Source organism: Halteromyces radiatus, assembly GCF_025201355.1.
Source record: "Halteromyces radiatus strain CBS 162.75 chromosome Unknown BX664scaffold_8, whole genome shotgun sequence".
Lineage (NCBI taxonomy): Eukaryota > Fungi > Mucoromycota > Mucoromycetes > Mucorales > Cunninghamellaceae > Halteromyces > Halteromyces radiatus.
In genome coordinates, this window is record NW_026251694.1 from 491697 (window position 1) to 504392 (window position 12696).

Genomic DNA, 12696 nt, shown 5'->3' on the forward strand with positions numbered 1-12696 from the left:
CAACTTTATTCCATTTTCTATATATTTTTTTCTTCTTCCTTTTTCCATATTCTTCTCTTCTTTTCTTAGTAGCTCTTCTTTTATATATATATATATATTATTTTTTTGTATGTATGGGAAAGCGGTCAAGTGTTAGTGAAGAAAAACCCATTGCAACAGTAGAAGGTTGGGAAGATGGACAACATTATCAACGACCTCTGACCAAGTTAGATAGATGGGAACTCCAGTCAGCGGATAAACTAACTATTCATATTGACGACACTGACATTGTACTTGTACAAGATCCTCATTCTAATCATCTTGGTGGATATGTTTGGCTTAGTTCAATTGTGTTTTGTACATACCTTTCTGCTTTACATGCAGGGATGCACAAAGGACGTGGTCAACGTCATGAATGGATACATATGGACCATGGCAAACGATGGGTGGAACTGGGCTCAGGTGTAGGATTGATTGGTTTGATGCTTCATCGACTTGGTATTGAACATGTGATGGTGACGGATATAGCAGAACTGGTGCCTACTTTGGAACGTAATGTAGAAGCCAATGGTATTTTAGTACAATCTATCACTGGACGACGTAAGAATGAAAAATCAATGGAAGATTATTCGAACATGGCAGTGGTGGTGGAACCATTATTATGGAATGATGATGATGCTATTGGACATGTCAAATCGGCAGGACCTATTGATTATATTGTAGCGTGTGATTGTATTTATTCTGAAGCAAGTGCGGTAGGTTTAGTAATGACAATGGATAAATTGGCAGGACCTGATACAATCATTATTTGTCTTTCTGAAGTAAGAAATCAAGCAGCTCAAGATACTTTCATGGAACAAGCGAATCGTGTTTTCTCTGTGGATTTGATACCTCCTGAACAATGGCGTAAAAAAGTGACAGGTGTGGATTTTGATGAAACTCTCAACTTGTATCGTCTATGCAAATCAACTATTTTACCACATATGAAGGATAGACGTAAGAAGAAATCAATGACAACTACGGTTTTTTAGTTTATTATATATATCAAATAAACTTTCTTCAGTTTGGCCTGATTTTTTTTTATTATTTTTTGACTTCCTCGGAGTGTTTTTTTTTTTTTTTTTTGTTAATTGTTTGCTTTTTTTTTAAACTTTTCTTTCCTTTTGAATTTTTCTTTCCTTTTTTTTTTTCTTTTTCTTTTTCCTTTTTTTTTTTTTGTTTTCTTCTTCTTTTTCTTTCTTATAATATTTATACTTTTTCATATGGATTCAAAAGTAAAAGTACCTCCACCGTCTTATCATTCACCTGATCGATTCTCTAAATGTAAAGCCTTCTTTACTGGATCAGCAACTACTAGTTTATTCTCAGTATCCAACGACTTTTCCTCACTTTCACATCAAAAAGGATTCAAAAGTAACTCTTGGTTCTCTTCAACCCATTCAAAAGATGATTCTACTAAAATAATACGACGTATAGCTTCTACTCCCAACGATAAACTTTTGAATATGACTAGACAACAACCCATTGGTTATATGCACAACAATAACAATAAACCCCTTGGTACAACTTTTGGATCAGTTCATTCTTTATCTTCTCAACGTTTCCGAAGCTGCAGACGTACTTATAGTAGTAGTAGTGTCAAGGTTAAGTCTGTCCAAGTTGGACCATCTAGTTTTACAAAGGTAAGAATGTTAGGAAAAGGTGATGTTGGCAAGGTTTATATGGTCAAACAAAAAGATACTGGTAAACTTTATGCTATGAAAGGTAAATGATTTAAAATTTTTTATTTTTATTTCTATTATTATTATTATTATTATTATTATTATTATTAAAAACTAATTTTCTTTTTTTTTTTTTGCTTATTTATAATAGTACTTTCCAAACGGGAAATGGTGAAACGAAATAAAATCAAACGTGCTTTGGCTGAACAAGAAATTCTTACTACATCCAATCATCCATTTATTGTCACTTTATATCATTCTTTTCAAAGTCAAGATTATCTTTATTTTGTAATGGAATATTGTACTGGTGGTGAATTCTTCCGAGGTAAGAAATATCTAGTGTAGATTTAAAAAAAAAAAAAAAAAAAAAAAAGATCGTCCTAATTCATTATTTGTTATTTTTTTTTTCATTTTTTTTTTTTTTTTTCATTTTGATTTTAGCCTTACAACTACGCCCTGGAAAATGTTTGAATGAAGAAGGAGCAAAATTTTATGCTGCTGAGGTTACCGCTGCATTGGAATATCTACATTTACATGGATTTATTTATCGTGATCTCAAACCTGAAAGTAAAAAAAAAGAAAAAAAAAAAGAAAAAGAAAAACTCATTGTTATTGTATTTTTTACAACCTTAACTTTTTCATTATTTCTTTTTTTTTTTTTTTGGTCCATTCCTATTTTAGACATATTGCTTCATCAAACTGGGCATATTATGTTAACTGATTTTGATCTTAGTAAAGGTTCAAGTCCTCCTGGTCAACCTGGAGTGGTCAAGTCTCAATTACCTCACATGGTAAGCTGACTTTTTATTTCTATTTCAATTATTTTCTTTTTTTTTTTTTGTGTTACTCATCAACATCTTGTTTATTTAGCCTCCTTCCATTGATACGAAAAGTTGTGTACATCATTTACGTACAAATAGTTTTGTTGGTACTGAAGGTATCTTGTTGACAAAAAAAAAAGATAGATAGATAGATGACCATTGTTATTATTTGTTTTGATGTTATTTTTAGAATATATTGCCCCTGAAGTGATCAAAGGTTGTGGACATACTAGCGCTGTTGATTGGTGGACACTTGGTATTTTGATCTATGAAATGTTGGTAATCATTTATATTATTTACAATAACAAATATATATATATATATTTATTCATCTATTTCTAGTATGGTATTACTCCTTTCAAAGGATCAAATCGAAATGACACTTTTGCAAGTATTATGGATCATGATATCACGTTTACTGAACAACCAATACCCTATTTATCTACTCTCTCAACACATTGTCGTCACCTAATACGAATGTTATTACAAAAAGATGAACAGAAAAGACTTGGATCAAGAGCAGGTGCTTCGGATATCAAAGTAAGTTTTCAAGAATGAAAATAAAAAATAAAATAATAATTTATTTATTTCTTGTATGATTAGTCTCATCCTTTTTTCAAATCTATCAATTTTGCCTTACTTCGACATTTGGAACCACCTATTTTACCTTTGATTCAAAGTCCTGATGGGATCGACGCTTTAAACTTTCGGAAAATGGCTGCTGAAAGTATCAGTTTAGACTTAGATTTGGATCACGTTTTGGTCAATGTTACTTTATCATCATCTACTCAAGATAATACTAAAATTCAATCTTATCATCATAATCCTTTTGAAAACTTTAGTTCTATTACTCTTCATCATGATGGTGATTCAGATTCTGATACATAGTTTTATTATTACCTATTTTTATGATTCCCTTTCTTTTTATCATTATATCTATTTCCATTTACATACTTCTTAGGCATATTTCAATTCATCATTCTCTTTTAATAATAAATGAATTCCTTTTTTTTTTATTGTCTCTTTTTGATTGATAGTTCCATTGAACTCCGCGTTTTGATGACGCTTGGGGCAAGTCAGTTTCTTTTTACTTTGGGTGGCTGGCTGTCACTTTTCCATGTTTTGTCACCAACCCCTCCTTTCTTTTGAAGGAGATTGAAATTTTCTATATTTTTTTTTTTCCTTTCTACCTATTCTCACTTTTTCTTTTCTTTTCTTTCTTTTTTGAACATATTATAACCATGCTTCGAAACGTCACTCGTCTTGCCCGACCTCTATCTATTCAACGTAGCGTCTTGTCAGCCGTAAGCAACATTTACCCTCTTCATATTCAACCCATTTCCTTTCTACCTCCCGTCCTATCAACCTTTTTTCTTTTGTTTTTCTCTGTTTTTTTTTTTTTTTTTTCTTGTTCTATTCTGTTTGGATATCAACAAAGAAAAGATCAAAGAAAAACTTGAGAAAGTCATTTAGTATTCTATTACAAATATATATTATCAATCAATATCACCTTTTCCCCCTTCAACATCTAAAAAAAAAAGGAATATATTCACTCACAACTTTTTTTTTTTTTTTTTTACTTAGACTCGTCTCAACCTTGGTGCTGTCGCTACTGCTGCTCGTACTTACGCTACTGCCAAGCCTTCTACTTCTGAAGTATCTTCCATTCTTGAAGAACGTATCTTGGGTTCTTCTTCTGAAGCTAACCTTCAAGAAACTGGTCGTGTCTTGTCCATTGGTGATGGTATTGCTCGTGTCTATGGTTTGAAGAATGTTCAAGCTGAAGAAATGGTTGAATTCTCTAGTGGTCTCAAGGTAAAGAATGATAATAAAAAAAAATGAAGACATTAAAACAACAACAATTGGAAAAAATAAGGAGGAAGAGAGAGAGAAACTCTTTTTTTTTTTTTTCTGTAGAACATCGTGACTCACGTCTTCTCATTTTTTTTTATATATATGTATATTAGGGTATGGCTCTCAACTTGGAAGCTGATAATGTCGGTATTGTGGTGTTTGGTAACGATCGTTTGATTAAGGAAGGTGATACTGTCAAGCGTACTGGTGCTATTGTCGATGTGCCCGTTGGTCCTGGTATTTTGGGTCGTGTTGTTGATGCTCTTGGTAACCCTATTGATGGTAAAGGTCCTTTGGAAACCACTGGTCGTTCTCGTGTGCAAGTCAAGGCTCCTGGTATTTTACCTCGTCACTCTGTTAACGAACCTATGCAAACTGGTATCAAGTCTGTTGATTCTATGGTCCCCATTGGTCGTGGTCAACGTGAATTGATTATTGGTGATCGTCAAACTGGTAAGACTGCTGTTGCTCTTGACACCATTCTTAACCAAAAGAACTGGAACAATGGTTCTGATGAAGCCAAGAAGTTGTACTGTATCTACGTTGCTGTCGGTCAAAAGCGTTCCACTGTTGCTCAATTGGTCCGTACTTTGGAAGAAAATGATGCTATGAAGTACACTATTGTTGTTGCTGCTACTGCTTCTGAAGCTGCTCCCCTTCAATACCTTGCTCCTTTCTCTGGTGCTGCCTTTGGTGAATGGTTCCGTGACAATGGTCGTCACTCTTTGATCATCTATGATGATTTGTCTAAACAAGCTGTTGCTTATCGTCAAATGTCTCTTTTGCTCCGTCGTCCTCCTGGTCGTGAAGCTTACCCTGGTGATGTGTTCTACCTCCACTCCCGTTTGTTGGAACGTGCTGCCAAGATGAACAAAGACTTTGGTTATGGTTCCATGACTGCTTTGCCCATCATTGAAACTCAAGGTGGTGATGTATCTGCTTATATTCCTACCAACGTCATTTCTATTACTGATGGTCAAATTTTCTTGGAAGCTGAACTTTTCTTCAAGGGTATCCGTCCTTCCATCAACGTCGGTCTCTCTGTGTCCCGTGTCGGTTCTGCTGCCCAAACGAAGGCTATGAAGCAAGTTGCTGGTTCTCTCAAGCTCTTCTTGGCTCAATATCGTGAAGTTGCTGCCTTTGCTCAATTCGGTTCTGATTTGGATGCCTCCACTCAATTCTTGTTGAACCGTGGTGCTCGTTTGACTGAATTGTTGAAGCAACCTCAATACACTCCCTTGTCTATCCAAGTTCAAGTCCCCATTGTGTTTGCTGGTGTCAATGGTTTCCTCGACAAGATCCCTGTCCAAAAGGTGGTTGAATGGGAAAAGGATTTCATCTCTTACATCTCTACTGAACACAAGGATGTCCTCGAAGAAATCCGTTCTCAAGGTGTTTTGTCCAAGGATTTGGAAGGCAAGCTCCGTGATATTTGTGATACTCACACCAAGTCTTTCATTGCTTAGATCCCTTTACATATAGTTTTTTTTTTTTATTATTATTATTTATTTATTGATTGATTGATTTATTTGTTTATTTTATCACTCCCCATCTTTTTACTTTAGTATCATTACAGAAAATGGTCATCCCCCTCTTATTCATGGAAAATTCAATTGTTAGAACAGGAAACATAATAATAAATGTTGTACATTAAACAAAAAAGGCAGTAGACATGGATGATATGGAATGATGGGATGATGATGGATGATATTCCTTTTTTTTTAGTTCTTCTTTACTATCACAATTATTCAAAGTTCAATTAATACAAGGAATATGAAGTAAATGATAAAGACATTCACTTGGAAGTGTTTGTCCTAATATATCATCATCATCATTATGATGTTAATCAATAAACATCGATTCAAGAATATATATAAAAAAAGGGAACTAGATTTGTGTGATTCCTTATGATTGGTTGATTTGATTTGCAGGATTTTTAAATAGGCTCCGATCAAGTAGACATAAAATAATCTTTTTTCCTTTTCTTTTCTTTTCTTTTTTTTTTTTATTTTTATTTTTCCATATTCCAACTTCTTTACTATATCCTGCTCATTTTGTCTATGTATTTTTACAAATATCTACCTTTATTAGTGGTAAGCTTCAAAACAAAGCAATTTCTTTTCTTTTTTTTTCTTTCTGACCTCTTTTTATTTTTTATTTTTTTTATCTACGTTCTTCTGACCTTGATCCTTTTACTACAACATCCATCTATCTAGAATTACCGTTCTTTCTTCTTCTCATACTTCATAATTGGTATCCTTGACAATCGTCATCACTGAATATATGTCTGAAAGAAAGAAAGAAATCTAGATACACGAAGACTTAATCATTTAAATATAGTATCAATAGGATAATTACGCGAAGTGGCTATACATCTGAATCAGCGGAATAGATAGATATACATACAACAGGATCACAGAATTAAACGAAATGAATACTTGTTATTGTCATAAGGTGTGGACAACATGGATGAACAGGATATATTATAGGATTCAACTGGACTGGATTATACAATCAATTAGAAGTATCATCTTTATCCTTTTTTTATTATTCTGGCTTATGAATCGTTAGTGATTCGTTTTACTTGTAGTTTAGAATGGTACTTAGTATATCAATTATATGTATTTATATTCTTTTTCTTTAATAAAATCATAATTATTATTTTTCTCGAACAGTCATCAATGCATTTCTGTACCTGGTTCCTTAAATAAATTAAATGACAGCTGAATCCAGGCAAAGAGAATCAGAGTTTAGAGACTTTCTAACAATAATATGAAAAACAAGAAACAACATGGAATCATATTAATTCTCTTTTTCATATATTTTGTCTTTTTTTTTTTTTTTTTTTTGCCATATATTGTATTCGCGACTCGATCTAAATGTATTATCAACAGTGAAAGGAAAAGTAGGTTAGTTCTTGACATTTTCCTTTCAATGTCAAAAAACTAATCTACTTTTTTTAATTGTACATTCATTATCACATTACAATATATTCTTTCTCTTTATTTTGCTACTTTGGTACGTCACTTTTCTCTATTCGGACTTCTGCTTTCATTTTTTTTTTATTTATTTCGTTTCTCCACATTTTTCTTTTCTTTCTTTCTCTTTCCATTTCTCCACACTTTTTTATTCACTCTCCGCACTTCGTTCGTGTCTCCATATTGGCTAATGACAGGTAACATATAAAATACAATGACAGTAATGGATTCTTATTCTATTATTGCCAATTTAAAAAAAAAATAAAATAAAATAATAAAAAGACAGTATAAAATATAATTACTTACTTGTTTTATGTTAATTAATGACTCTTCTGGTTTTTCCAATTGCAAGATCTCTTTTCTTCTCGTTTTGGTTAAACGAAACGATGATACAAAACAAGACAATGGTGTAAAAAGATAAGTCTAAAAAAAATAATAATAAATGTCAAATCTTCTTTATTGAAATGAGTTTATGAGTTGGCTGAATTGAGGTATCTTTCAAAGCAATCACGTATCTTTTCTTTTCTTTTTCCTTTCTTCTCTCGTCTTTCTTTCCTTCTTTTTTTTTTTTTTTTTTCCTCTAGCTTTACCTGGTTATGGCTCTTCTAATGGTTTGCAACTGGTTGGGATGACAAGAATGGAGGTAAGTCATAGATTAAGGAACTAATCGTTTTTCTTTTTTTTTTTTTTTTTTATCTTTTTTACCGTTAGACCCTGGACGGAGCACCAAATGCAAGTCAACCTGTGTTACAAGTACTTTTGAAGATCTTTTTTTTTTCTTTCTACTTGGTTGGTTATTCTCTCCTATGATGTTGGTTTCTTCAAGATCATTTCTCTACCAGTATGGTGTGTCTCTCACTCTCTTGTTGTTCTCTCTCGAGTTTGTGTGTCCTCTTCTTCTCTTTTTTACTTGGTTGGTCTCTCTCTCTCTCTTTCCCTTTCCCTTATCTGTCTCTCATTGTCATGGTGTTTTCTTCGAGATCTCTTTTCTACGTGGTTGGTCCTTGTCTTTCTTTTTTTTTGTCCCTCCCACTTGGTATGATGTCTTCCACTTATTGTTTTCTCCCGTGAACTTGGACTATTATCCTTTCGTCTTGTGGTACTCTCCATTCCTTTCAACAAAAATCAATAGCTTCGGTTTCGCCTATACTGTTTGTAAATTGTCCTTGGTTCTTCCTTTGGTTTCACTTTTATGATTGATACATCAACACTGGTGAATCATGTAACTAAGGTAATCCATACATTAAAAAAAAAAAAGAAAAGAGAGAGAATAACAGTGATGAACTAGTACTCGTTTTACTGATTCTATTTGTAGATGCCACAATTGTCGCCTATACAATCAAGATGATGCAAAACATCCACTGGTTATTGACAAGGTAACATGTATAAAAGAAAAAAAAGAGTACCAGATTGCTACTCATTTGGTTTTTTTTTTTTAATTTGTAGGTATCATGATTGTCGTCTATACAATCAAATGTCGAATGGTCATCATCACTTTATACTTAGCTTTTGGTGGTATTCAAAGATCATGGCGGGATGATCTTTGTTTATCTGACAGGCATTGGACTTGGTCGAGGATGACTGGTGTCTAGGATCATTTATGAATCTAGGGGCTGGATCTGGTGCTCAAGTAGGTGGAGACTAGAAGGCAACATGCAGGGAATACAGTATATCGCCTGTAGGTCATGTTGTTTCATGCTGGAGTCCTTGGAAGTCCTGCCAATTGCGGTATGGTTTGGAAAGAATTAGGGGATAATATCATAACTGGTCAGTGGAGCGTATCTATTAAAACCGGAACAAGCTACCTACCTTGATGGTCTTAAAATGTCAGATATACTGCTAGTGGCAACCCTTCTTTCTCTTCGAACCCATCATGATGATGATGACATTCAATTGTAATATGATATAAAACATCCACTGGTGTTGACAAGGTAACATGTATTGAAAAAAAAAATAACGGATTGCTATTCATTTGATTTATTTTTATTTGTAGGTACCATGATTGTCGTCTACACAATCAATTGTCGAATGGTCATCATCGTTTTATACTTAGCTTTTGGTGGTATTCAAAGATCATGGCGGGATGATCTTTGTTTATCTGACAGGCATTGGACTTGGTCGAGGATGACTGGTGTCTAGGATCATTTATGAATCTAGGGGCTGGATCTAGTGCTCAGGTAGGTGGAGACTAGAAGGCAACATGCAGGGAATACAGTATATCGCCTGTAGGTCGTGTTGTTTCATGCTGGAGTCCTTGGAAGTCCTGCCATTTGCGGTATGGTTTGGAAAGAATTAGGGGATAATATCATAATTGGTCAGTGGAGCGTATCTATTAAAACCGGAACAAGCTACCTACCTTGATGGTCTTAAAATGTCAGATATACTGCTAGTGGCAACCCTTCTTTCTCTCCGAACTCATGATGATGATAACATTCAATTGCAATATGATATAAAACATTCATTGTTATTGATAAGGTAACATGTATATAAAAAAAAAAAAGAAAAAAAGAGTACCAGATTGCTACTCATTTGGTTTTTTTTTAATTTGTAGGTATCATGATTGTCGTCTATACAATCAATTGTCGAATGGTCATCATCGTTTAATACTTAGCTTTTGGTGGTATTCAAAGATCATGGCGGGATGACCTTTGTTTATCTAACAGGCATTGGACTTGGTCGAGGATGACTGGTGTCTAGGATCATTTATGAATCTAGGGGCTGGATCTGGTGCTCAAGTAGGTGGAGACTAGAAGGCAACATGCAGGGAGTACAGTATATCGCCTGTAGGTCGTGTTGTTTCATGCTGGAGTCCTTGGAAGTCCTGCCATTTGCGGTATGGTTTGGAAAGAATTAGGGGATAATATCATAACTGGTCAGTGGAGCGTATCTATTAAAACCGGAACAAGCTACCTACCTTGATGGTCTTAAAATGTCAGATATACTGCTAGTGGCAACCCTTCTTTCTCTTCGAACCCATGATGATGATGACATTCAATTGCAAGATGATACAAAACATCCGCTGGTGTTGACAAGGTAACATGTATATAAAAAAAAAAAAGGAAAAAAGAGTGCCAGATTGCTACTCATTTGGTTTTTTTTTTTTTTTTTTGCTGTAGGTATCATGATTGTTGTCTACACAGTCAAATGTCGAATGATCATCATCATTTTGTACTTAGCTTTTGGTGATATTCAAAGATCATGGCGGGATGACTTTTGTTTATCTAACAGGCATTGGACTTGGTCGAGGATGACTGGTGTCTAGGATCATTTATGAATCTAGAGGCTGGATCTGGTGCTCAAGTAGGTGGAGGCTAGAAGGCAACATGCAGGGAATACAGTATATCGCCTGTAGGTCGTGTTGTTTCATGCTGGAGTCCTTGGAAGTCCTGCCATTTGCGGTATGGTTTGGAAAGAATTAGGGGATAATATCATAACTGGTCAGTGGAGCGTATCTATTAAAACCGGAACAAGCTACCTTCCTTGATGGTCTTAAAATGTCAGATGTACTGCTAGTGGCAACCCTTCTTTCTCTTCGAACCCATGATGATGATGACATTCAATTGCAATATGATACAAAACATCTTCACTGATGTTGACAAGGTAACATGTATAAAATAAAAAAAAGAGTACCAGATTGCTACTCAGTTGGTTTATTTTTATTTGTAGATACTATGATTGTCGCCTATACAATCAAATTAGTAAGTTGTCAGGAAAGAAAAAGATGATCAATCAATATTACATACAATCACTTGTTTCTTTCTCTCTCTCTTTTTTTTTTTTAGATCCTTCCTTTTATTGTATGGGGATTGATACGGTATCGCTGTCAGATGATATACGCAAGGTAACATTGACATATATAAGAATAACAGTGATGGAGTACTGTTTTTTGGTTGATTTTATCTGTAGATACAATGATTGTTGTTTATGTAATCAAATCTCGAATGATCATCATTACTTTATATTAACCTTTAGTCAAACAAAACGGTGATATAAAACGATCAATGGTGCAAAATGATAAGTCTAAAAAAAATAATAGATGAAAAAAGAGAATGATACTAATGTATTTCTTCTTTTATTTTATTGATCTTTTAGATATTATTGTCTATATAGTCTAAATCTTCTTTATTGAAAAGAAAAGAAAAGAAAAGATACGTGATTGCTTTGAGAGATACTTTAATTCAGCCAACTTATAAATTCATTTCTTATTTTTCCTATCTAACTGAGTTTTCATTTCTTTTCTTTTTCCTTTCTTATTTTATCTATCTCATTTCTCTCATCTTTCTTTCCTTTTTATTTTTTTTTATTTTCTCTAGTTTTAGCTGGTTATGGCTCTTCTAATGGTTTGGAAGTGGATGGAATGACAATTATGATGGTAAGACATAGATTAAGGAACTAATCGTTTATTTTTTTTTATCTTTTTTACGGTTGGACTCTGGATTGAACAGCAAATGCAAGTCAACTTGTAAGTACAGGTAGATACTTTTGAAGGTCTTTTTTTTTCCTTCCTACTTGGTTGGTTATTTTCTCTAGTGGTATGGTGTCTCTCTTATTCTCTTGTTGTTCTCTCTCGTGTTTGCGTGGTCTCTTCGTCTTTTTCTATCTGGTTTGTCTCTCTCTCTTTCCGTTTCCTTCATCTGTCTTTCGTTGTCATGGTATTTTCTTCAAGAACCCTTTACTACGTGGTTAGTCCTTATCTTTTTTTTTGGTTCTTCTTATTTGGTTGGTCTCTCCCATGTTTGATGGTCTCATTATGTTTTTCTACTTGTTTGGCATCTCTGTCTCCATTAGTATTATTATTATTATTATCATTGTCATTATTATCACCAGTATTGTATATATTATTTATATTGTTGGTATTTAGTTACTTTTTTTCTTTATTCCCTTTCTTTTCTCCTGTAAAAATACTCTTTTATTTAAATAAAATGTTTGATTATTTAAATTATCCTGCTATGATGTTTTGTGTATGTACCCATTGCTACTATCTATTGCTGTGATGATTTAATAAAAATGTTTCTTTGAGTGTATTATGTGATAAAGTACATGGTCTATCCTACGGTGTCATCAATGACATCGTTATTTTCGTAAGAGAGAAGACGTACAATTAACAGTATACAGGTACAGCTTGCTATTATCATGAGTGGTGATGATGGTTGATAATAAGAGAATATGTATGCTTAAAATGATGAACGTAATGTATGAAATGAAATAGTAGATACTGATGTGTATATGAATCTTGTTTCTACAATAGTTTTTTATTATTATTATTATTTTTTAGTGAAAATACAATGATAATATATCATTCTTTCTTATTATTCCTTTTGATAATGTCGATGATCGAGGACA

General features: G+C 33.5%; 4 protein-coding genes across 4 annotated transcripts; all 4 read left to right on the forward strand.

The window, feature by feature from the left end:
- The first annotated feature begins 26 nt into the window (after positions 1–26).
- On the forward strand, positions 27–1050 carry BX664DRAFT_340485 (putative methyltransferase-domain-containing protein). The gene has a single exon (XM_051546836.1). The coding sequence runs from the start codon at positions 114–116 to the stop codon at positions 1008–1010; it is 897 nt and encodes a 298-aa protein (XP_051397024.1). The 5' UTR covers positions 27–113; the 3' UTR covers positions 1011–1050.
- Positions 1051–1241: 191 nt separating this feature from the next.
- BX664DRAFT_302225 (kinase-like domain-containing protein) lies at positions 1242–3543 on the forward strand (the record flags this gene model as incomplete). The annotated part of the gene is made up of 9 exons (XM_051542420.1): positions 1242–1506; positions 1558–1743; positions 1852–2025; positions 2142–2267; positions 2382–2491; positions 2571–2637; positions 2712–2800; positions 2864–3061; positions 3125–3543. 9 exons carry the CDS (start codon positions 1242–1244, stop codon positions 3407–3409), a joined length of 1500 nt encoding a protein of 499 aa, XP_051397025.1. The 3' UTR covers positions 3410–3543.
- A 219-nt stretch (positions 3544–3762) lies between these two features.
- BX664DRAFT_388458 (ATP synthase subunit alpha) lies at positions 3763–6118 on the forward strand (the record flags this gene model as incomplete). The annotated part of the gene is made up of 3 exons (XM_051549474.1): positions 3763–3825; positions 4106–4336; positions 4489–6118. 3 exons carry the CDS (start codon positions 3763–3765, stop codon positions 5839–5841), a joined length of 1647 nt encoding a protein of 548 aa, XP_051397026.1. The 3' UTR covers positions 5842–6118.
- A 1548-nt stretch (positions 6119–7666) lies between these two features.
- BX664DRAFT_361636 (uncharacterized protein) lies at positions 7667–11465 on the forward strand (the record flags this gene model as incomplete). The annotated part of the gene is made up of 15 exons (XM_051548254.1): positions 7667–7760; positions 7938–7996; positions 8065–8106; positions 8912–8987; positions 9058–9120; positions 9347–9384; positions 9459–9530; positions 10017–10092; positions 10163–10225; positions 10302–10386; positions 10470–10521; positions 10582–10657; positions 10728–10790; positions 11020–11255; positions 11326–11465. The coding sequence occupies 14 exons, from the start codon at positions 7667–7669 to the stop codon at positions 11076–11078; spliced, it is 918 nt and encodes a 305-aa protein (XP_051397027.1). The 3' UTR covers positions 11079–11255; positions 11326–11465.
- Positions 11466–12696: the final 1231 nt, after the last annotated feature.

Bases quoted from the DNA above. Each gene is read 5' to 3' on its own strand.
- BX664DRAFT_340485 (XM_051546836.1), top strand. From the start codon at position 114: ATGGGAAAGCGGTCAAGTGTTAGTGAAGAAAAACCCATTGCAACAGTA.